Raw genomic sequence first — 26,224 nt, forward strand, 5'->3', positions numbered from 1 at the left:
AGAACAAGTGTCATAAAGTTGGGCAGGAATGGTTGCGTTGCAATATTGGAGAAAGTAACCTCAGTGGAGAGATCGTATGTCCATTAGAATATTGTTGTATCTTCTTTTCCTTCTAATTTGGTGTTGATTTTGATCTTTTCTCTAACATATTGAAGACTTGGATAAAGAGCTAGGTCAGAAATTGGTAACCAGCCATCACTTGTCAAGATACAGTCAGTCTCATTTTGTGGTACCGGTTTGACGCTGCCCATGGCCAGTGCTTTCCAACTTTCTTTTTGAAGAAAATATTTGTGCCATATAGTCATGATTTGTGCATAGTCTATGAGCCTTTGGCCTCTTTGGATTCTTGATTCTGAGACACACTTTTCCAGTTTGTTTTTTACTGTCTTCCCTTCTGCACACCTTTGTACTGGAGACAATGAGTTGCAATGTTAATTTAATTTGAAGGATCTTAGTGATTTTTTCATGTAATTTCTCTGCCCCTTCATCCTCTACAATAGATCTTGGAACTTAAACTGAGTATATTTACATTTTTCATAACTATGGGAAGGTGAGATAGCCAGATTTCTTAGAAAATGATGCTCCTTCTTGCCTTTGGATGGAAGATAGTCTGCCATTTCTTTATTTGCTTTTCCCAGAAGTATTTGTGCCATCTTTCCATATATAGGTGCATATTCTGTATATGTTCTGGTTTCTTTTATAGCAAGAATGTTACTGTTAGTATGATTTAGTTTCCATAGTAATTTATTGACTAAATGGTTTTTGGAGAAGGACATCAGGTTTCAAATGCCAACAATTTAAAATAATATTTATAAACAACTTAAAAACCATGTGATTCTTAATACTCAACTTTTTTCCCACCATTCTTGTAAGTATTGTAGGAGTCGTGTAGAATTGAGAACTATTTTGTATTTTATATTTATTTTATGGGTAATGTTTTCAAATAATTTATCCCTTTCATCAGTGGTAGTTTGTTTTAATGGATAGACTGATGATTTGGAGTCCAAAAGACATATATTTGAACCTTCCCTCTTAACTCTTAATAGCTATGTGACTTTAAGTCAGTCACTTAACCTCTTTGAGTCTCAGTTTTCTCACTGTTAAAATGTGAATAATGAAATAGGTAGTAGTTATCTCCCAAGGTTGTTGCAAGGCTCAAACGAAATAATATATATATATATTATCCATGGACCCCCTTGTCCTGAAGATTATGATCTCACAAGGACCATGTCCAATCTGGAGACTTGTGGCCCCTACCTAGAGTTAAAACATTTTTGAATTGCTCCAAAATGAACCTTAGATATGAATTGTGTTTTGATTTCTCCAAATATGACAGTCCCCAGTTCCCATGTATGTGGTAAATTTTACGTCATCCATCATAGAAAATGCATAGAACACCAAGGACTGTGAACAAAAACTGTTTATGTGTAAAGTGTTCAAATAGAAACCCATTAGAATCCCTGCAACCTTCCCCAGAAGTAAACACACTTTGCGGGGGAACTGATAAACAAACACATCCCATTCTCCATGAACTTTTACCATCAGAACAACTTGTAGTAATGCAAGAATGGTCAGATATTTTGCTTTAGCTCCTATGGTATTACTTTACTTCTTCAGAAGGTTACAAGGAAATTTTTTTTTCAGTCAATCAGCACATTTTTATTACGTCTGCTGTGTTCTGGGTGTGGGAGACATCGTTCATCAAGGTGTCTTTTTTTTTGTAGTTGTATTTATTTATTTTTAGATTTTGACATTCATTTTCACAAAATTTTGAGTTCCAATTTTTCTCCACATCTCTCCCCTCCCCTTACCCCATAACACTTTGCATTCTGATTACCCCTTCCCTCATTGTGCCCTCCCTTCTATCACACCCTACCCTTCCCTTATCTTCTCTCTTTTCTTGTAGGGCAAGATAAATTTCTGTACCCCATTACCTGTATTTTTTATTTCCCAGTTATATGCAATAACAATTCTCAACATTCATTTCTAGTACTTTGAATTCCAACTTCTCTCCCTCCATCTCTCCCCACCCATCCCCACTGAGAAGACAAGCAATTCAATATAGGCTATATATGTGTCATTTTGCAAAAGACTTCTATAATAGTAATGTTGTGTAAGACTAACTATATTTCCCTCCATCCTAACCTATCCCCCCTTTTTTTCTATTCTCTCATTGGACCTTGTCCCTTCCCAAAAGTGTTTACTTCTAGTTACTCCCTTCTCCCATTTGCTCTCCCTCCTATCATCCCCCTCACTCCACTTATACCCTTCTCCCCTACTTTCCTGTAGTGTAAGAAAGATTTTCATACCCAATTGAGTGAGCATGTTATTTCCTCGTTAAGTCATATGTGACAAGAGTAAGCTTCACTTTTCCCCTCTCACCTCCTCCCTTTTCTCCTCCATTGAAAAAGATTTTTCTTATCTCTTTTATGAGTGGATAATCTGTCCCATTCCATTTCTCCCTTTCTCCTCCCAATATTTTCCCCTCTCACCTCTTAATTTAATTTAATTTTTTTATGGGTATCTCTTCTGATTCAACTCAACCTGTACTCTCTGTCTATATGTGTGTATGTATAATCCCTCTACCTACCCAAATACTGAGAAAAGTCTAAGAGTTACAAATATTATCTTTACATGTAGGAATGTAAACACTTCAGCTTTAGAAAGTCCTTTATGATTTCTCTTTCCTGCTTCCTTTTTCATGCTTCTATTGATTCTTGTGTTTGAAAGTCAAATTTTCTGTTCAGTTCTGGTTTTTTCATCATGAATACTTGAAAATCCTCTATATCATTGAATGACCATTTCTTCCCCTGAAGTATTATACTCAGTTTTGCTGGGTAGGCGATTCTTGGTTTTAGTCCTAGTTCCTTTGACTTCTGGAATATCATATTCCATGCCCTTCAATCCCTTAATGTAGAAGCTGCTAGATCTTGTGTTATCCTGATTGTATTTCCACAATACTTAAATTGTTTTTTTCTAGCTGCTTGCAATATTTTCTCCTTGTCCAGGGAACTCTGTAATTTGGCCACAATATTCCTAGGAGTTTCTCTTTTTGGATCTCTTTCAGGCGGTGATGGGTGGATTCCTTGAATACTTATTTTGCCCTCTGATTCTAGAATCTCAGGGCAGTTTTCCTTGATAATTTCATGAAAGATGATGTCTAGGCTCTTTTTTTGATCATGGCTTTCAGGTAGTCCCATAATTTTTAAATCGTCTCTCCTGTGTCTATTTTCTAGGTCAGTTGTTTTTCCGATGAGATGTTTCACATTATCTTCTTTTTTTTCAATCTTTTGGTTTTGTTTTGTAACTTCTTGGTTTATCATATAGTCATTAGCTTCCCTGAACTCCACTCTCATTTTTAAAGAACTATTTTCTTCAGTGAGCTTTTGAACCTCTTTTTCCATTTGGCTAATTCTGCTTTTGAAAGCCTTCTTCTCCTCATTGGCTTTTTGGACCTCTTTTTTCCAATTGAGTTAGCTGATTTTTCAAGGTGTTATTTTCTTCAGCATTTTTTGGGTCTCCTTTAGCAAGGTGTTCACCCACTTTTCAAGCTCTTCCATGCCTGAGCCCATTGCATATTCATTTTGAAGATGCTGGATGCAGAAGCCTCAGCTTCCTCTGACAGTATGCATTGTTCTTCCTCATCTGAAAGGATGGAAGGAGATTCCTGTTTACCAAGAAAGTAGCCTTCTATGGTGTTATTTTTTTCCCTTTTGGGGGCATTTTCCCACCCAGTTACTTGACTTATGAATCCTTTGTCCAGAGGAGTGTCCTCGTGCCCCTCCTCCCCACAGGACCGTGCTCAGGACTGAGGTTCAGATTCCCTGCTCAGTTCCCCCAGAGGCTATAAGCTGAACTTCTGGGACAATGGACCCAAGCTACCCAGCCACCGTAGCTGCCTGCTGCCCGCTGCTGCCGCCACCACCTCTACTGCCACCTGGGGCCACTGCTGGGGGACCCTTCTTCCCTCCCGCCTAGCTGGGAAAGCTCTGCTACACTGACCTTTGAAGCTTTCTTTGTTGCTTGTGGGTTGAGGGATCTGGGACCTTCCTTTCTGGGAATTCTGCCCCAGAGGCCTGTTCTGGTCCTGTTCCTCTCTGTGCCACGTGATCAGGGCTGGGCTCTGCTCCGCTCTGTATCCCGTGGGATAGACTGTTCCTGTTGGCCTTCCTGGTTACCTTTGGCTGGGAATCTCTTTCACGCTGTCGTTCTGTGGCTTCTGCTGCTCTAAAATTTGTTGAGAGTCATTTTTTACAGGTATTTTATGGGCTGTGGGAGAAGAGCTAGAGTATGTGTGTCTTTTTACTCTGCTGTCTTGGCTCCGCCAGGAAATTGTTTTTGTTGGCACTTGTCTTCCTCCTTGAAGGAGCTCATTCCTAAGGAAGTTTCCCTTTGTGTGTTCGGATACCCAGATGTTTGAACTTAGGGAGTCTTGAACTTGCATTGAAGAAAAGAGACCAGATAGAAGAAGACAGCCCAAAACTAGAGATTCAGGAATTCCGCGCTGAGTTTTGCCATGTGCTTCTCTTGTAAGTCACCTGTCCTGTTGTGGAGGAAATCCTCCCTCTTTGTTTCCCCCTAACACCAACCACCCATTCTTGTCTGATAATATGGGATGTGGGGGTGGGAGAAGCTCAGCTCACTTTTATAGACAATGAGGAAAGGGCACTTCTGCTGAGAGTGCATTCCTTCTACTCTCATAGATTAGTGAAGTACTAGGAACTGAATCAGGGAAGTTTCCCATGTTTGGTCAGCAAGGGGCAAACAATCATGCATGTCACTATGGGGCATGGCATTCTAACAAGATCCATACAAAGAAATCTCATTAAGTTGATTGTGGTTCACCTTGAATAGATCCAGGTCTGTTATAATAATAGTAGTGATAATAGCTAGCATTTATATAGTGCCTAGTATATGCCAGATATTGTGTTACGTGTCATACAGATATCTCATTATATACTCATAACAACCCTGAAAGGTAGTTGCTATTATTATCTCTTTTATAGTTGAGGAAACTGAGGCAAACCAAACCTGTGACTTGCCCAAGGTACTCTTTACTCTCATAATACTTTTGTAAACTATAAAACTTATACAAATGTTAGCTATTATGACGTAGAGGCCAGCCTTCTGGTGATGAGCTTCATTGTACTTATCTTGGTTAGTTCTCAAACAGTGATATAGTATGTTACCGAAGCCTTTCTAATATGGTAGGTTAAAAAACATTTGTACTGCAGCCCTTTTAGGAGTAGGTAGAACAAGGTGTCATGAAATCATGCAAATAATTGTTAGGAATAAGAACTTCAAAAATGTTGGAAAAAAAATATGCCAAATAAACAGTGTTACAGATTTGAACAAAGTCCAAAACTTAATGTAATTTCTTTGGGAATTATTTGTCATAAGAAATTGTGTCTTCAATCATAAGAAGTAAAAATTGACAGTTGGATATTAGATGAAATACTTTAAATAACATGTAAAGTTCTACATTTTTTTCTGTAAAGTAGAATGTGCTTTATTTAAAGAGAACAATAATTAAAGCAGTCTTTTTTTCTTTTTTTGAACAGTGATCCTTATGTGAAAGTAACGCTGTATGACCCTACAAATGGAATTCTAAATACTGTTCAGACAAAAACTGCTAAAAAGGTTTGGCTTAGAAGTATTTAATGAGTGTGAAACAAACTTTGTTTTCTCATGACAATGTATGAAAAAATTCACACTGTTTTGTTATCTTTTAGACTTTGAATCCAAAGTGGAATGAAGAGATGTTATTCAGAGTAAGTATAAATGAATTTTATTTCCTTAGAGTTCGAAAATTACAAAGGTTTTCTTTACCTTAGCAGGTCAATATTATAATCTTTAAATCTCAAGGTAATATTTTTAATAGGTGTTACTGGGATTCTAACTTTAAAGAATTCTAAACAATTTTGCAGATGTCTCTTGAAAATGATGATTAATTTGGTTGTTTGGATTAATATGACCATAGAAAGCTTGAATGTGTCATTAGTGGAAATTCACTTATCTTTGGAAAACTGGAACTTTCTTATTTTTATTTTAAATAAACATTTAATTTGAGAGATAAAGAAATATTCCTTATTAACTTTGAACAACTTTAATGTCTTCCTCTGTTTATCAAATTGGTATTTGATCCACTTTATCAAAAACTATTAGGAGGAAATGGAAGCAAAAATTGACCTATTCATTAGTTTTCACGGTGTTTAAGATAAGTTTATTTAAAAAAACAAGAAACAAACCCTGAATATTCATTTTTTCAAATACCGAGGAGGTGTGAGTTTCAGTGTTGATTTCATTTTGTAGAATGATGAAATTTTTGGAGATCGTGAAATCTAAGAGATCAGAAGAAGGAAATTATGTTTTCATCAGTACAGTTTGTGCAAGAATACAGGTGTGAATGATGGAATGTGGCATATAAGGAACTTCTCTTAAACATTTTTTAATGTAATGGACAGAGCGTAAAAGAGATTATGAGTAAACAATTGGAGGGAGTCAGATTATAGAAGACTTTAAATAGATTTGGCTTCAAAGAGGCACCCAATTTTAAGGCAGGATGACCTGCCACTCAACTTTATTATAGTGCCTTCTGTATGCCAGATACTGTACTAAGCACTGGGTATATAAATTTTATAAAAGACAGACCCTACGTTCAAGTTGCTTACAATCTAATGGGAGAAGACAGCACACAAAAGAAAGCTGAAAAGCAAAGTCCCCTTCCTCGAGGAGGTACCTTGTGGGAAAACCAAGAAGACCAAAATGACTGCCTCTGAGAAACCAAAGAAGTAAAAAATCTATGTAGCCAGATGGGAAACAAGTCTGTCCTGACCCCTCTCCTTAAAATTGAGGTGTTTATGGTTCCAACCTTCAGAGATAACGAGGCTATTTAGATCCTTCAAGATAATTCCATTTCTCCGCAATTAATTTGCCTGTAGCCTTCCATTAGACTAGCTACTGCCCTAGAATTACTTGCTTCTTTGACTGCTTACTGTTCCCAACCCATTAATCCTAATTCCCAGCTAACTTCCATCATCTGATTTCTCTGCTCTTGTTCCTATTGACTAGAAATTTAACGAATGTTACCAACATTATGTAACCTGCTTTTGAACAATACTTTTGCCAACTTACCAACTCCTTATTTTATTCTCTATTTTTATAAGAATATGTGTTTTCTATATTCTTTATTTATTTGACTTTTCAAAACCTTTCTTCTTTCCTCTTGTCCTCAGTAAATACATTGTCCCCCTCTACTAACAACTAGTATCCTACTTCACTGAGAAAATTGAAGCTACCCCTCAGAGTCCATATAGAGAAAACAGACCGGGATGGAAGTGTAGGGGCACACCTACAGATATGACTGTGTGATACGTATAAATATTCATCGATGTAGCCTGAGGAGTGGTCTGACTAGAACACAGAGAGAAGAGTATATCCTGGAGAGCCGGATGGTCAGTAGCATCAAATGCTACAGACAAATGGGGATAATATAGAGAATGCAGACGGAGATGTGATCAAAAGTACATGTAAAGGGATTGATCTTGGCAATCTTCTTGATTGTGGAAGTGGAACCATGAGGTTGTGGAAAAGTTCAAGGGTGTGACTGTCCCTCTATAGTTGATGTAAAGTGTAGGTCATGGTAGTTGATAAAGTTGCAAGAAACCCACTACTTCTGTAGACTGCACTTGCACTTAAGTACTCTTAGGAAGTTTTCTCTGACATCAAGCCTGAATATAACTCTCTAACTTCCACAGCCTGTTCCAGATTGTATCCTCTAGGTTAAAGCAGAACTGGTCTAATCTTTCTTCCACATGACAAACCTTTAGATATTTAAAGAATATTTCATCATTTGAATGATCCCCTAAATATTCATACCCCTACCCAAGGATTCTTTTTCTCCAGGCTAAACATCTGTTCTTTCAATTGATGTTCATATAAAATGAGTTAAAGGCCCATTATCATTTTAGTTACCCTTCTTTGGTTGCTCTCCAACTTAATAATATCTTCTTTAAATGTGGTTTCTAGAATTTTTAAATTTGATTTTTTTTAAAAATTTGAACTTAACAACATTCGATACCAGTCTTTCCCCTGAGATTCATTCCAGCACCACTAGTTTCCTTTGGGACATTTCAAACAGGAGACCCCCAAGAAATCTTAACCTCATCATATCCAATATTGAATTACATTCCTTCTGGCACTCTCCCCTCTTTTAGATTTCCCAGTTATGTTGAAGGTAGCACCATCCTCAGTCTCTCAGGTTCCTTTTTTTGGTATTGTTTGCAACTTTTCATTCTTGTTCACCACCATATCCAGTCATTTGCAAAATCTTGCTATTTCTATCTCTGTAACATCTCATGTTTGACACTTCTCTCTACTCACTCAGCTACCATTTTATTCAAATCCTCATCAGTTCTCGTCTACTTTATTGTAATGGCTAACTCAAAGGCCTCCTTGCTTTAAGGCTATCTCCACTCTTAATCCACATTACACATTTCTACTAAAGTAATTTTCCTCAAACAGAGATGTGACTTCATGACTCCTTATTCAACCACTTCCAATGACTTCCTGTTGCCTCTAGGATCACATATAAATTTGTCTTTTTAGCTTTAAAAACTCTACATAACCTGTCTTAACGTATCTTTCCTGCCTCATTGAACATTGCTCTCCTTGCACACTTTGTTACCCAGCCAGATTGGCCCTTCTCTCTATTCTAAATATGCAACACTCTATTTTTTGTTTCCGTGCCTTTTTACTGGCCATCTTCCATGCCTGGCATGTATTCCCTCCTTACCTTTGCCTCATCAAGTTCCTTGCTTCCTTTCAGATACAGCCCAAGCACTGTCTTCTTTATTAACTTTTTTTGATCCCAGCCACATGTCACTTCCCCAATCAGAATGTAAACATATCATAAGTTGATGGGTTTTGGTTTTTTTTGTGGTATTTGTATTCCTGGCCCCTAGCACAGTGCCTGACACATATTAGGTGCTTAATGGAGCCTAGTAGATTGAATGATTGATGAGATGAGCATTTAAAAAGAACAGAAAAAGAAGATTGCTTATACTGCATCAAGTCTTCTCTTTCCTACTGGTTATCCTTATGTTCTCTTCTGTGGTTTAAAAAAAAATGATTAAGGAGCAGAGCCAAGATGGTGGAGTAGAAAGACACACATATGCAGGCTCTCCCTACACAGCCCATAAAATACCTGTAGAGAGGGATTCTCAAATTTTGGTGCAGCAGAAGTGGAGAACAACAGAGTGGAGGAGATTTCCAGCCCAGGGTGACCTGAAAGACTATAGAAGGTTACTTTCTTGGTGAATAGATATCTTCTCCCATCCTTTCTAATGAGGAAGAATAATGCTTACTATCAGAGAAAGACATAAAAATAAATATTCAATGGTCTCAGGCCATGGAAGAGCTCAAAAAGGATTTTGAAAATCAAGTTAGAGAGGTGGAGGAAAAACTGGGAAGAGAAATGAGAGAGATGCAAGAAAAGCATGAAAAGCAGATCAACACCTTGCTAAAGGAGACCCAAAAATGCTGAAGAAAATAACACCTTTAAAAATAGGTTAACTCAGTGGGCAAAAGAGGTTCAAAAAGCCAATGAGGAGAAGAAGGCTTTAAAAAAGCAGAATTAGCCAAATGGAAAAGGAGATTCAAAAGCTCACTGAAGAAAATAGTTCTTTCAGAATTAGAATGGAACAGATGGAGGCTAATGACTTTATGAGAAACCAAGAAATCATACAACAAAACCAAAAGAATGAAAAAAGGGAAGATAATGTGAAATATCTCATTGGAAAAACAACTGACCTGGAAAATAGATCCAGGAGAGACAATTTAAAAATTATGGGACTACCTGAAAGCAACGATCAAAAAAAGAACCTAGACATTATCTTTCATGAAATTATCAAGGAAAACTGCCCTGAGATTCTAGAACCAGAAGGCAAAATAAATATTGAAATAATACACTGATCACCTCCTGAAAGAGATCCAAAAAAAAGAAACTCCTAGGAACGTTATGGCCAAATTCCAGAGTTCCCTGGTCAAAGAGAAAATATTGCAAGCAGCTAGAAAGAAACAATTCAAGTACTGTGGTGCCAAGCCTAGAGGCCTGTATTGGGCTACCCGAGTCTTCCTTACCTCACCTCCCGAGGTCTTCGGCTGGCCACGCCAGATGCACGTATGAGAGAAAGGACGTTCCAGAGTCAAACAGGGGTTGAGCTTTATTACAGGGTTTCGGTTACAAGTGCAGGGTGGTCTTCTTTCTTAGGACGAAGAGGGGGAGATTTCCTAAGGAGGCTAAGCTTAAGGGATTGGAAGTAGAAGTACAAGCGGGGAGAGAGGGGGAGGGGAGAGAGGAAAGAAAAGAAGCGGAGCCCTACTTTTCTCTTTTGCTCCACACGTGCTAAGAGAGCTTTCTGGCTTCCTCAATCCTACTTAATCTTCAGCCACACAGTTTGCATCTCAATACCGTGCTGTTAGGTAACTAGGTGTGCTCCAATCCGGGACGACCTCGAGGGCAGGGAGACTCCACCCATCAGGTATCTCCGGGGGAGAGGCGGAAATACCCGAGCTAGCCGAGCTAGCTCGGTCTGACCTTCTCGAACCCCCGCTGTTCATGGAGGGCCTCGTAAGACTCTAAGATTTAGAAGTCCCACTTTTACCTGCCCGAGACTGTCCACACGGAATTGAGCTTCCAGTCCCAACACTGTGGAAATACAATCAGGATAACACAAGATCTAGCAGCCTCTACATTAAGGGATCGAAGGGCATGGAATATGATATTCCAGAAGTCAAAGGAACTAGGACTAAAACCAAGAATCACCTACCCAGCAAAACTGAGTATAATACTTCGGGGAAAAATTGATCTTTCAATGAAATAGAGGATTTTCAAGCATTCTTGATGAAAAGACCAGAGCTGAAAAGAAAATTTGACTTTCAAACACAAGAATGAAGAGAACCATGAAAAGGTGAACAGCAAAGAGAAGTCATAAGGGACTTACTAAAGTTGAACTGTTGACATTCCTACATGGAAAGACAATATTTGTAACTCTTGAAACATTTCAGTATCTGGGTACTGGGTGGGAGTACACACACACACATGCACACACGCACACATACATAGAGACAGAGTGCACAGAGTGAATTGAAGAGCATGGGATCATATCTTAAAAAAAAATGAAGTCAAGCAGTGAGAGAGAAATATATTGGGAGGAGAAAGGGAGAAATTGAATGGGGCAAATTATCTCTCATAAAAGAGGCAAGCAAAAGATTCATTAGTGGAGGGATAAAGAGGGGAGGTGAGAGAAAAACATGAAGTCTACTCTCATCACATTCCACTAAAGGAAAGAATAAAATGCACACTCATTTTGGTAGGAAAACCTATCTCACAATACAGGAAAGTGGGGGATTAGGGGACAAGCAGGGTGGGGGGGATGATAGAAGGGAGGGCATGGGGAGGAGAATGCAATTTGAGGTCGACACTCATGGGGAGGGATAGGATCAAAAGAGAATAGAAGTAATGGGGGACAGGATAGGATGGAGGGAAATATAGTTAGTCCTATACAACACAACTATTATGGAAGTCATTTGCAAAACTACACAGATTTGGCCTATATTGAATTGCTTGCCTTCCAAAGGGAAGGGGTGGAGAGGGAGGGAGGTAAAGAAGTTGGAACTCAAAGTGTTAGGATCAACTGTCGAGTAATGTTCTTGCCACTAGGAAATAAGAAATACAGGTAAAGGGGTATAGAAAGCTATCTGGCCCTACAGGACAAAAGAGAAGACAGAGACAAGGGCAGAGAGGGATGATAGAAGAGAGAGCAGATTGGTCATAGGGGCAATTAGAATGCTTGGTGTTTGGGGGGGAGGGGTTAAAAGGGGAGAAAATTTGGAACCCAAAATTTTTTGAAAATGAATGTTAAAAGTTAAATAAATAAATTTAATTAAAAAAAAAAAAAAAGAAAATATCCACAGATCACCTCCTGAAAGAGATCCAAAAATAGAAACTCCTAGGAATACTGTGGCCAAATTCCAGAGTTCCCAGGTCAAGGAGAAAATATTGCAAGCAGCTGGAAAGAAACAATTCAAGTGTTGTGGAAATACAATCAGGATAACACAAGATCTAGCAGCTTCTACATTAAGGGATTGAAGGGCTTGGAATATGATATTCCAGAAGTCAAAGGAACTAGGACTAAAACCAAGAATCACCTACCCAGCAAAACTGAGTATAATACTTCAGGGGAAAAAATGGTCTTTCAATGAAATAGAGGACTTTCCAGCATTCTTAATGAAAAGACCGGAGCTGAAAAGAAAATTTGACCTTCAAACACTAGAATCAAGAGAAGCATGGAAAGGTAAACAGCAAAGAAAATCATAAGGGACTTACTAGAGTTGAACTGTTTACATTCCTACATGGAAAGACAATATTTTTCAGTATCTGGGTAGTTGGTGGGATTACATACACAGAGAGACACAGAGAGCACAGGGTGAATTGAATAGGATGGGATCATATCTTAAAATAATGAAATTAAGCAGTGAGAGAGAAATATATTGGGAGGAGAAAGGGAGAAATGGAATGGGGCAAATTATCTCTCATAAAAGAGGCAAGTAAAAGACTTTTCAGTGGAGGGAAAAAGGCGGAAGGTGAGGGAAAAAACATGAAGCTTACTCTCACATTCGACTGAAGGAAGGAATAAAATGCACACTGATTTTGGTATGAAAACCTATCTTACAATACAGGAAAGTGGGGGAGAAGGGGATATGCAGAGTAGGGGGGATGATGAAAGAGAGGGCAGTGGGAGGAGAGAGCAATTAGAAGTCAACACTCTTGGGCAGGGATAGGATCAAAAGAGAGAATAGAAGCAGTGGGGGGCAGGATAGGATGGAGGGAAATATAGTTAGTCTCACACAACACAACTGTTATGAAAGTCATTTGCAAACTACACAGAAATGGCCTATATTGAATTGCTTGCCTTCCCAGTGGGGATGGGTGAGGAGGGAGGGAGAAAGAAAAGTTGGAACTCAAAGTTTTAGGAACAACTGTTGAGTATTGTTCTTGCATACAACTAGAAAATAAGAGATACAAGTAATGGGGTATAGAAATTTATCTTGCCCTACAGGACAAAAGAGAAGATGGGGATAAGGAAAGGGAGGAATTTTAGAAGGGAGGGCAGATTAGTGATAAGGGTAATTAGAATGCTTGGTGTTTTGGGGTGGGGGGCAGGGAGAAATGGGGAGAAAATGTGGAACCCAAAATTTTGTGGAAATGAATCTTGAAAACTTAAATAAATAAGTTTAAATACAAAAAAAAAATGATTAAGTGATCCATGCTTTTTGTTTCTTTATTTGTTTTGAACATCTTGGTAATGCTGTGCTAGCTCACTGTCATTTGTCTAGCCCTTCTCCACTGAAAGAAAGGAAAGTCCTAGTATTAAGCAAAACTCAATTAAGCAAAAACTTAAGCACATTGATCATGTCTGAAAATGTTTTGTTTACACCTTTAGTTCATTGACTCAGTGTCGGCAGAAAGGTCAGTGTATGTGTGAAGCATATTTCATCACTGGTGCTTTTTAAGTTGTGATGCGTTGTTGTGAGAGCAGTCAGGTCTTTCAAAGCTGTGTTTCTTTGTAGTGTTATTGTGTAGATTGAGCTAGTTCTCACTTAACTGGATAGTTTCATTTGAGTCTTGCTAGTTTTCTCTGAAATAGTATATTTTATAATTTCTTATTGTACAGCAATGCTTTATTACATTCATATATCATGATTTAGCCATCTCCTAATGTATTGGCAGCCCTTCCTGTTCTTTGCAGCTACAAAAAACAAAGAGACAAGCAATTCTGTTGTAGATATTCAACACAAAATTGTAAATCTGGAAAATCAAAGGAGAGAGTAATAAAACTGAAAGTCAAAGAACCATTGAGCTGGTTTTATGAAAAAGAAGTGACAGAGATAAGCCATTGGTCAGTTTGATTTAAAAAAAGAAAAAAGAGAACCAAATGATCAGGATCAAAATTCACTGCCAGTAAAGAGGAATTAAAGCAGTTGTTAGGAGCCATCATATGCAATTATTTGCTAGTAAATCTAACATTCTAAGTAAAATCAATGGATGTTACAAAAAGACAAATTGTCCAGATTCCCAGAAGAGGAAATAGAATATTTAAATAACTCTATCTTAGTAAAAGAAATTGAACAAGCCATAAATGAACTCCTTAAGAAAACACCACAACCAGATGGATTCACAAGTGAACTCCACGAAACATTTAAAGAACAATTAATTCTAGTATTATGTAAGTGTGCTGAAAAAAATAAGCAAAGAAGGAATCCTACCAAATTTCTTTTACAACACAAAGATGGTGCTTTTGCCTAAACCAGGAAAAGCAAAAACAGAGAAAGAAACCTATAGACCAATTTCTCTAATGAATAGTGATGCAAAAATTTTATAAAAAATACTAGTAAGCTTCTCTCTTTTTTGTTTTGTTTTGTTTCTTCTTTCTCGTGGTTCATTCCATTGGTTATAATCCTATTTTGCAACATGACTAGTGGGAAAATATGTTTAATGTGAATGTATATGTAGAGCCTATGTCAGATTGTACGCTTTCTTGGAGAAGGGAAAGGAAAGGGAGAAAATTTAAAACTCAAAAACTTGTGGAGCTGAATGTTGTAAACTAAAAATAAATGAATAAATTTTAAAAAATAAAATAGAATACTAGCAAGCAAAGAGTTAACAACAATATATCACAAAGATCATACACTATGACTAGGTGGAATTTATATTAGGAATGCAAGGCTAATTCGATATTAGGAAAGCTATCAGCATAATTGATCATATCAATATCAAAACCAACAAAAATCACATCTCAACAGAGGCAGAAAAAGCTATTGACTAAGTACAACTTGTATTCATTGTTGTTTGTTCTTTATTCTTGAACAGTACCACTTGAAATCGGGGAAATGATGTCATGATATGCAAGTGAATTGAATTTAAGTGAGGAAGGGATGTGCAAAGTTACCAGCCTCACTTTCTCCTCCAGAACCATCTGGGTCCAGTGGTAAGATATAGATCAGGACAGCTGGAGATGGCCTGGGATTCAGTGGGAGACCTTGGCCTTTTTAAGCTAAGGTTTTTAACAGGTCTCTGTTTGACTAAGTTAATACCTATTCAGCGATTAAGGTTAAGTAAGAAATGAGGCAGAGAATGACCTCTGTACATAATCAAAAAAAAATAAAAAATCAAACTGGGTGGAGAAGACTCTCAGGGTTTCTGGCCAAAACAGAAACAATTGCTATTTGCTTTCACTATGAGCTAATCAGGATCCAAAGAGTGACCAAGTGGGGCTTGTTGTTGACCAGTAAGTGAGAGGTCAGAGCGATTTGGGTTTAAGGCATGATCCTTAAGAAAGAAAAGTTTCAGAAATCAAAATTTATATTCCTTTGGGCAAAGCACCTGTTGGTAAGGATAAGATACCCTATGTGGACAGAGAAAAGAAAAGAAAGGAGCTGTGCTGCTCAGCTGGACAGTTCAGATAAGTCCCCAGTGGGCAACTCCTCTTTCTACTCACAGAAGTTGTTGTTTGTCCTTCATTCTCAAAGACACACTCATTAAAAACACTAGAAAACCTAAAAATAAATGGAGCTTTCCTTAAAATAAGTAGAATCTATCTCAAATCATCAGTAGGCATTATCTATAATGGGGATAAGCTAGAAATTTTCCCAGTAAGATCAGAGGTGAAGCAAAGAAGCCCAGCATCACCACTATTTTTCATTATTGTATAGAAATGCTAGTTATGGCAATAAAACAATAAAAAGAAATGGAAGGAATCAGAATAGACAGTGAGGAAATAAAACTGGCATATGATGGTATACCTTGAGAATCAACTAAAAGTTGAAATAATGAACAAGTTTAGCAGAGCTGCAGGATAAAAAACAAATCCACATAAATCATCAGCATTTATATATACATATACATATATTACCAACAAAGTATATATTATATTTATAACAATACATTATTTATAATAATCACTGAATTTATATGTTACCAGCAAGAGATAAAGTCCATTTGAAATAACTGTAGACAAATATAAAGTACTTGGGAGTCTACCTGCCAAGACAGATCCAGGAACTAATATAGACATAATTATAAAACGTTTTTCACTTAAATAAAGTCAGATCTAGACAACTGGAAAATTAGGAAAATATTAATTGTTCATGGGTGGCTGAGCCAATATAATTAAAATAACAATTCTACCTAAATTAATTTACTTTTTCAGTGTCATACCAATCAAACTACCAAAGAATTTTTTTATAGAGCTAGAAAAATAGTAACAGAATGTACCTGAAAGAACAAAAATTAAAGAATATCAAGGGAATCAAAGGAAAAAAAAAAGCAAAGGAAGGTGCCCTTGGAAGTACCACATCTCAAACTGTATTACAAAAGCAGTACTCATCAAAATGATTTGGTGTTAATTACAAAGTAGAATAATGGATAAGTGGAATATATTAGGTAGAAAATACACAGTAACAAATGACCGTAGCAATTTAGTAGTTAATAGACTCAAAGAGCCAAGCTTTTGGGCCAAGAACTCACTATTTGACAAAAATTTCTGGGAAAAGTAGAATGCAGTTTGGCAAAAACTAGATTGTCACCAAAATCTCACACTGTATACCAAGATAAGGTCAAAATGGGTACCCTATTTAGATATAAAATATGATAGCATAAGCAGATTAGAGGAGCATGGGATATTTTGCCTGTCAGATCTATGGGTGAGGGAAGAATTTATGACCAAACAAGATAGAGAGCATTATAAATTATAAAATGGATACTTTTGATTCCATTAAATTAAAAATGTTTTACACAGACTAAACTAACACAGATCAGAAAGAAACCAGAGTACTAGTCATTCTCCAGTTGATAAATAGGCGAAGTATATGAACAGATAGTTTTCAGATGAAGAAATCTAAACTGTCTATAGTCTTATTTTAAAATGCCCTACGTTGCTATTGATTACAGAAATGAAAATTAAAACAACCCTGAGATACTACTTCCCACGTTTTAGATCACGTAATGTGACAGAAAAGGAAAATTACAGATGTTGGAGGGGATGTGGAAAAATTGGAACACTAATTCTCTGTTGGTGGAGTTGTGAAGTGACCCAACCATTCTGGTGAGAAACTTGGAACAAAGAACTATAAAGCTGTGCATATACTTTGACCCATCAATGTCACTACTAGGTCTGAAGCCCAAAAAGGTAAAAGAAAAGGGAAAAGTACGCATATGTACAAAAATATTTATAGCATCTCTTTCTGTGGTAGTAAAGACTTGGAAAGTGAGGGGGGCGCCCATCAATTGGGAAGGGCTGAACAAGTTGTGGTATATGATTTTGATAGAATGCTATTGTAGTATCAGAAATGATAAGCAGGATGCTTTCAGAAAAACCTGAAGAGACTTACTGATGAGAAGTAAAATAAGCAGAACCAGGAGGACATTGTACACAGTAACAGCAGTATTGTATAATGATCAGCTGTGAATGACTTAACCGTTCTCAGCAATACAAAGATGCAAGACAGTTCTGAAGGACTTAACGATGAAAAATGCTGTTCACCTCCAAAAAAATGAACTGACAGAATCTGAAGGGATTGAAGCTTACTTTTTAGAACTTTCTTTATTTTTCTTGGGCTTTTTTGGTCTTTTGTTTTCTTTTGCAACTTGGTTAATATGGAACTCTGTTTTGCATGACATGTATAATTGATATCTAATTGCTTGCTGTCTTAGGGAAGACTGAAGGGAAGAAAAAAAGGGAGAATTTGGAACTCAAAATATAAAAAAATTAAAACTGAAAAATATTTTTGCGTGTAATTTGAAAAAATAAAATTTGGACGGCCAAAAAAAGTAAAGATAATGGGATTTCAGCTGAGAATTGGAGGAATTCAAGAGGCAGATGTTAGGAGGTAAAATATTCCAACCATGTGAAAAAGCCAGTGAAAATGCCCAAAGTCTAGAACTGGGGAGTATCTTGTTTGAGAAACCACAAGGAAGCTGATGTTACTGGATCACAAATTATGTTGAGGGGAATAAAGTATAAAAAAACTGCAAAGGGGAAGGGGACCATGTTGTGAAGTGCTTTGAATACTGAAGAAAGTATTATATATTTAATCCTAAAGGTGACAGGGAGCTACTTAAATGGATGTGTCTGTGTATTTATGCAAGTAATTTGACAGCCAGGTGGAGGATGGACCCACCTGGAATGGGGATAGACTTGAGGAAAGAAGATCAATGAGTAGGCTGTTGCAGTAGTCCAGATGTGAGGTAATGAGGGCTTACCTGCACCATGGTGGTGGCAGTTTCAGACAAGAAAAGGGACATTTATGAGAAATTTTTCTAAGAATCAGAAGGGATTTGATAATAGATTGAATTTAGGGCATAAAAGAAAGGGAGGAGTCAAATGACTCCTAGGTTTCAAACCTGAGTGACTGGGAGGATGGTGATGCCCTTGACAGGAATAGCACTGTTTGAAAGAACACCAATTCATATTTTGGACATGGTGAGTTTGAGATGTCTACAGGACATCCATTTTGAGATTTTTATTAAATAATTAGAGTTATTTGAGTCTGGAATTTAGGAAAGAGTTTAGGGCTGGACAAATGGGTTCAAAAATCCTCACCTTAGATACAATAATTGAATTCCATGTAAAGTGAAAATCAAGAGAAATTTTAGAGTAGAAGAGGATCTTTGATAAAGCCCGAGGGGACTGTTATTGGCCTTTATTTATAGGGACAAAGATCCAACAAAGGAGACTGAGAAGGAATGGTCAAGACAGGAAGGAGAACAGAAGAAAGAGGTCTTGTTAATTGATCTTTAAACATTTGTTAATGCCTGCTCTGTGCCAGGCACTGTTCTAAGTGCTGGGGATACAAAGAAAGGTTAAAAACAATCAGTACCTGCACTCAGGGAGCTTACAGTCTCAAGGAGGAGACAGGGCCAAGCAACTACATACAAACAAGATGTATATGGGATAAATCAGAGACTGTTGCAGGGAAGGCAGTGAGATTAAGGAGAACTAAGACAATACTTCTCTAAGGCTACTCTCGTGTTGCTTCTGAGGCAAGATCAAGCTAGGGTGGGAGGTGGGCTGCATCCTCCTTTCCACTCCCCTTATTGTGGTGCAGGGGCACCACTGGCAAGGGATCAGATTGTTAGTGAAATTGGGCAAGGGAGAGTCTAGAACTGACAGTGGGGAACAATTCTGATTTGTGAGTTTAATCCCCTCAAGTCTTGGCAATGTTAAATTTCCCTCCTTCCATTAGCAATTATAAGCATTTGTGTAGAGACATTCAAGGACATAGGCTTTCCTCTTGACTCTTTTCTTGGATTTTTATCTTCTATACACTTCTGAGTATCTCAGCTGTTGGTTCCCTCCTGCCTACACACCCTTTGTTGTAGCTAGTCTTTCTCTATCCTTCTTAGTTTAAAGCCTTTTTGATCAGATTTAAAAGATACCCTGCAAATACATTTTTACTAGCCTTTGTTAGGTGCTGATCTAGAGCATTTCTTCCCTATATTTGAAGAAGTGGTCCAGAAGTCTGAATTCTCAAACACCACCTTCTTTAGCTTTCTTACAAGTCTGTTTTTGTCTTTTGCATCCCTTACTTTTATTAGGTGTAATGGTAATATGAATGGGAAGATCTTTTCCATTCATTAATAGGCTCTTGTGACTTGCCTGGGTTGCATGAAAATATGGGTCACATGGAGCCTGTGATGGGAGGAGTTTGCTGAATGTTTGGAGCAGAAAGTGAGTCAGACTCCTCAGATCTGGGAGGGAGAGAAAGCAGGCAGCTGGCTATGGGTGAGAGAAGGGCATTTTGCTAGAGAGTGTTTGTGGGAATGCCTCATAATGTGTATAAACTTCTTGGATGCTATGATGGATTTCTTTGTTGCTATGATAGATTTGGTTTTATGATGTTAAGATTTGGCTTTCTGGCATCTGAATATTTTTCTCCTGCCTTCTACATGGAGAATCTGTTGTGATTCAGAACTACACCAGCATACTCATAGTTGCCATAGGTGCTGTGAATATTGCCTTGACAATACAGGAAGCAGTGGTAAGGAAAATATATCCTGTGTTCTGATGACCATCAGTTTTAAGACTGACTTTGTAATCTTTTAAAGTTCCTTTTTCTTTCATTTGTATCCACTTGAGTCAACAGGAGTTAGTAGTAGTTATCTCTTTTGATCTGCCTTAGGAGTCTTAGATACATTCATTGGAAAGATGACTGATCTCCTTGTTATTGCTATCATTTTGACAAATAGCTTAGTATCTCTGGGTTCAAGCCATCCCATTTTTTTGGGTGTCAGTTGTCCCCAAGACAACTGTCTTCTGTTTCCCCTTCTGAGATCGGATGAGTGATCTCAAGTACTAAATCCCTAGAGATTATACTTACCCATTGGAAGATCCTGATCTCACTGAATAGAATATCTTGCTTTTCCCATGGGGGCATTCATCACTGGTATCCTCTCCTGCCACTAAAACACAGTTTTCCCTTTTCTCTACCTTTTTTAAAATCTCTGCATTTGTTTCCTCACCCATTTTCCTGTGGGCTCTCTTCTGCTGAAATGCTACAGAGTATTTTTCTTTTCATTGTTAGCCTTTGACTTGATTAGAGTGCGTCACATATCCCCCCTTCTTCTTCCTCTTCTGCTTGTCCCATAAAAAGCACTGGTTCGCTTGGAGACATTATGTTGTAAAACTTTGCTTGTATTTCAGGCTTGTATCTCCACCATTACTTCTTTGACTTGTTTCCTCTTATGCCTTTGGAATTAAATCTCTTTATGGTCTCTCAGATAGACTCTATCTTGTTATTTTTTTTGTTCTTATCTTTGTTGCTGTATTTGATTACCTTTTTTACATTTATTGTTTTCTTGGGTGTTTGAGAAACAAATTCTTTAGGATTTGATTTGCTTTTTAGGAATGTTTTGAATGTCTCTTTTATTGAACATCTACCTTTTTATTAATGCTCAGATTTGCAGATTTTACAGATTTGCACCTTGGATTTCATTTTGAGCACCTTTGCTCTTTGGAACACTTATTCTGTTCCTTCATGAGATATATGAAGAGTATAGAACAGTTTTATGTTACTTGAATTTTCTTTTCTCTGCACTTGACGATCTTTCCCATGGTTGCTTGCAGAATTTGTTGTCATTGGAATTATTAAATTTAACTGCTGTGTGACTTGGAGTTGGCGGCATAGCTGGATTCTTTTGATTGGCACTTTATTTTCTGTGTTCAGAAGTTCTGGGCAGTTTTCTTGGATTATTTCTTGGATTATGATGTCTAGGTTTTTGTTTTATAATATATTCTTCTGGGAGAATCCTCAAGTTGTGATTTTCTTTTAATGTTACTGTTTTCTTTTTGCTTGTCTTCTAGCTCATCCTTCACCTCCAAGTATTTAAATTTCTAATCAATTATTCTTTTGTTTCTTTGATTAATTTTTCCACCATAGATTCAAATTTTTCTCTTATGCTAATTATTTATGCTAATAAAGGCCATACATTCTACTTTCACCATTCTCATTTTATTTCTCTTTTAAACCATTCAGAAACATCCAGCAGTGGTTCCATGTTCTTTTTCTTGAGAATTTACATAGTTCTTTGCCTCATCAAATATTGATTACTTTTCCTTTGTCTTACAATATTTATTTATGGATGCCTGGATTCTTTTACCTGATTTGGAGTCCGTTTCTCTTTTTATTACTAATATCCTCCCTGTTGATTTATTTGCTTGTACTCAAGCTCTTTAATAATTGAATTTTCTTCCTCCTGAAATCTTTGGCAAGTTTGTTTTTCTTTTTATAGTAAACGCTCTCTCACTTTATGATTCCTTCCCCTTCCTGGCAGCTTCCTGGGGAGTTTAACTTCAAACTGTCTCTTTTCCTCCTCCCACATTGAGTGTAATCTCTAGGGATTTAGTACTTGAAGAGATCACTCATCCAATCTCATAAGGGGAAACAGAGCTCTTGGGGACAATGGGCACCCAAAGAAATGGGATAGCTTTAACCCAGAGATACGCCTCACACAGCCTTAGTCTCCCAAGCAGCTCCTGGGAAGAAAGAACTGGTCCCTCTGGATGCCATCCCCTTTGTTTCAGACATCATGGACAGAGATACTTGCTGGCATCCTGCTCATTTCTCTAGCTGAGTCCAGTGTACTGACTGCCACACTAAAATACCTCCCAGATCATCTGCCTTTTGATTTTCCATGATGGAGAGTTGGGAGGAAGGGAGGAGGAGGTGATAAAACTAACTTGTTTTTCAGGCTATGGGTTGGTTTGTGTAGTTGATTGTGGTGTTTGGTAGAGAAGGGGTTGCTTAGTGAGTGAGTTAGGGATTATCCCCCTTTGCTGTTAGTTCAACTTAGTTCTGTTATTTCTTGGTATCTTGGCAATTGAAATTTCTTTATCTTGCCCACCTAATTCTTATTGTTCAATTGACTCTATTTGGAGTTTTCTTTGCAAAGATACTAGAGTGGTTTACCACTTCCTTCTCCAGGTCATTTCACAGATGAGGAAACTGAGACAAACAGGGTTAAGTGACTTGCCCAGGGTCATATAGCTAGGAGGGATCTAAGGCCAGCTTTGATCTCACCAAGATAAGTCTTCCTGATTTCAGGCCCAACGCTCTGTTCACTGTGCCACCTAGCTGCCTCATGGAGGGAGTTGAAAGATTGTGAAGTTTAGAGAAAGTAACTTGTCGATAAATTCTCCCAGAGCCAGAAAGGAGTCATAGCCTACAGTACAGCTGGAAGGAACTTTAATCATGCTGTCTACTCTTCTCATCTTTGTCCTCTTCCTGCCCTGCTGTTTGTCCTTTCCAGTTATCCGCAAAACTATCCTTGATGATTTGGAATTCTTTAAAGATTACTTTCATCTGTTCTTCTTCGCCAAAGAAGAATCCCAGTACCAAACTCTGGAGGATCAATTGCGCTTTTGCAACATTTCTTCAGGCTGGAAGAAACTGGATGGTTGGATGAGCCCACAAAGGCCATCCTAAGACAGCCTCAACGTGGGGTCTGAAATATTGCTGACTATTCATTTTTTCCTGGGAAGCCCAAAATTAGAAATAACCCCATAACCTACAGAACCATCAGCTATCCAAGGGGCATGAATCACGGGATAGTTGAAAAGATCTTGCAGAAAGCAGCAGAAGTTTGGAGTAGTGTGATGCCCTTGAAGTTCCAAGGAGTGTATAAACAAGATTCTGACACTGAGTTTGCTTTCCTGGCTGGAGATCATGGAGATGCCTACCCCTTTGATGGAAAAGGAAGCATCCTAGCTCATGCTTTTGTCCCAGTTCCTAACTCCAAGAAGCAATCCACTTTTGACAGTGATGTATTATGATGAGGGAATTAACCTCTTCCTGGTGGCTGCTCATGAGATAGGCCTTGCCTTGGGCCTGGGACACTCTCAGGATTCAGACTTGATCATGTTCCCCGACTATCAATATCAGGACCCAAGATTCTTCAGGCTCAGTGATGATGATATAATAGGGATCCAGACCCTTTATTGAGGGAAAAAGAAAATGCCATATACTGAAGTTTCAGACTTGGCACACATGGATCCTTTTCCATAGAAAGTGTAAATTTCCCTGACCAGGAAGCAAACTAATAACTCATGGAGAAATGCTTCCCATGTTACCTTTGAGGCTGGAGCTAAGATCCAAAGTATTGGGGGGAGAGGAATGGTCTAATTTAGAATTTGAACTCTGAACAAGAGAACACAAAGGAATATTTTAAATATGAAACTGAATGTCCATTTTCTACTGCCTTTTTTTAAAGTATGTAAATAAATTGTACATATTATTTATATATAAAAAAGAAGAAACTGACTTGTCCTTCATCCTTATAGTCTTATCAAAAACATTTGGCCAGAAGATTGCATTTTGGGTTACTTATTTTCTTTTTCTTCAAGATGTTATTAAAGTTCTTATATTTGTTCAGTCACCAACTGCTTACTTTTTAGCTTCAAAATTTTTCTTTTGTTCTTTTTTTCTTAGCATTTCTATTGTAACCATCTTGGGCTCTGTCATTAGCTTCTGATGCCTGAATTACTGCTACAGCAATCTTTCTGGTCTTGACTCCAGACTTTTTCATCCACGATGTATCCAGCATAATATTCCTAAATACATTTTCATAAGTGCTTTGTTTCCAGCGTGTAAATGACTTCTCTGGCTTGATATTTCCAAAAAATCAAATAAACCAAGGTTTGCAGGTTTCTTCTCTCATTTGATCTTCACAAAACCCTACAGGGGTGGCGCTAAAGGAATAAGGCTGAAATAGTGTCTGGGGAAGGATTTGAACTGAGGTTCTTCCTGATTCTGTCCACTGTGTCACTTAGCAGCCTCAACTTTGAACAGCTCCTAGACTTCAAAGCTCTCAGTGAGAATGACTTTAATTCAGCTTATTATACTCCAGTCTTGTAAGCTCCTTTAAGGTTTTTGCTGTTGTTTTTCAGTCTTTGTAGCCCTGAGGTTTTGAACTGTACCTTACAAATAATAAATGTTTATTGCATTGAATTGAGCATAAGCTATGTGTTGTTTTCTGGAACAGCAAATGCTTGTTCCACTTCTGTATTTTAATTTGGATTTTTACCTTCATTGCTCCTTCCACTATAGAAATCTTACTAATCCTTAAATGACTTCACTCAAGGGCTCAAAGAATATTTTAGAGTAAAGTGATCAAATCTTAATCTTTTATATCCTGTATCCTAGAAAATAAATATTGAATAAGAAAGTATTCTTGAGTTTACCCTATGATATCATTTAACATTTAGAATTTTTTCTTGTGGGGAAATGATTAGGATACTGTTGATGAAGGGATTTACCCTGAGCAACTTCCCTATCCTCATTTTTAAAAAAATTTTTTTTATTGTTATTATTTAGTCCTTTTGGATAGTTAATTTGCTTAGGAAAGTAAACTCTTTAAAAATGTAAACTTCATGTGCCAGCTAGGAAATACTGACAATGTTCTTTAAAAAGCACGTGCTACCAAATATGAACACTTAAAATGAGAGTCAGCAATTCAAAGTAAAAGTTTACCATATTTTTGGGTTGTGATACCTAAACTGGGAAGAGCCAAAACAGAAAAAGAAAATTATGGACTAATTTCCCTAATGAATATGGTGTAATGCTAATGAGAGTTAAAGATCTTTCCCACCCCATTAATGGGCCTGCTCATTAAGGGAAGCTTGATTTAGGGAGATTTTGTTGTTGGAAAGCCCACACCTTTTGTTAATTTCTAATGAGGCACTGGTTCTCAAGGGTTGTGATGCCCTCCAGGTCTGAAAAGTGTATATATACTCTGAGGTGAGGTTTTCCTTTGGAGCTTCCTCATTGGCAGTGTTTGTTTGACTAGACAAGATTTTAAGGAGCCCTCCAGCTTTGAAAACCCAGATGTTGGTGCATGTCTCTCTGGTAACCATGTATGTATGGTCAGACAGTTGGATCTGTCTGTTGATCTGTGATGTGTGTTTGTGTGTGTGTGTGTGTGTGTGTGTGTGTGTGTGTATTGCTTATGGTCAGATAGTTGGTGTATATATATATATGTATATATATATATGTATGTATGTATGTATGTATGTATATTGCTTATGGTCAGATATTTGGAAGCCCTGTCTGTTGATTTTTATTTCTCTGTATTTTCTCTTAAGTTCAAGGTATTGACTTTTTCCCCTGAACTAAGTAAATGATATATGTGCTTGATTAAAGTAGATTGTTGACCTCTCAACAATCTTAGAAAAGCAGATCTAAGAACCTGTACAATAGGTCCTCCTATGTATGATGGTGTCCTTGCTGTTCCATATAGATTTGCCAAATTTAAACAAGATATTAGCAGAAAGATTACAGCAACTTATCACAGGGATAATGCACCATGATCAGGTAGGATTTATACCAGGAATGCAGGGCTGGTTCAATATTAGGAAAACTATTAGCATTATTGATCATAACAACAAAATTAACAAAAATTATCTCAATGATTTAGAACAAGCTTTTGACAAAATACAACACCTATACCTATCGAGAACACTGGAGAGCATAGGAATAAATAGAGCCTTCCTTAAAATAATGAGTATCTACCTAAAGCCATCAGCAGGCAGTATATGTGATAAAGATAAGCTAGATACATCTCCAGTAAGGTTAGGGGTGAAACAAGGATGTCCATTATTCAATATGATAC

General features: G+C 37.5%; 1 protein-coding gene and 1 pseudogene across 6 annotated transcripts in view; both read left to right on the forward strand.

The window, feature by feature from the left end:
* The window catches only part of LOC140508108 (E3 ubiquitin-protein ligase NEDD4-like), a 173,287-nt gene that overhangs the window by 14,772 nt on the left and 132,291 nt on the right, over positions 1-26,224 (forward strand). For 3 of the 6 annotated variants that reach the window (XM_072615905.1, XM_072615888.1, XM_072615887.1), the window contains 2 exons: positions 5,562-5,640; positions 5,733-5,771. In XM_072615905.1, the coding sequence (XP_072472006.1) occupies positions 5,562-5,640; positions 5,733-5,771 (118 nt within the window). Of the gene's footprint in view, positions 1-4,412; positions 4,530-5,561; positions 5,641-5,732; positions 5,772-14,994; positions 15,051-17,011; positions 17,166-26,224 lie in introns of those variants that run through there. The other 3 variants (XM_072615880.1, XM_072615896.1, XM_072615886.1) reach the window with 2 other exon arrangements.
* LOC140508154 (matrix metalloproteinase-26 pseudogene) lies at positions 22,733-23,654 on the forward strand (annotated as a pseudogene).

Source organism: Notamacropus eugenii, chromosome 1 (assembly GCF_028372415.1).
Source record: "Notamacropus eugenii isolate mMacEug1 chromosome 1, mMacEug1.pri_v2, whole genome shotgun sequence".
Taxonomy (NCBI): domain Eukaryota; kingdom Metazoa; phylum Chordata; class Mammalia; order Diprotodontia; family Macropodidae; genus Notamacropus; species Notamacropus eugenii.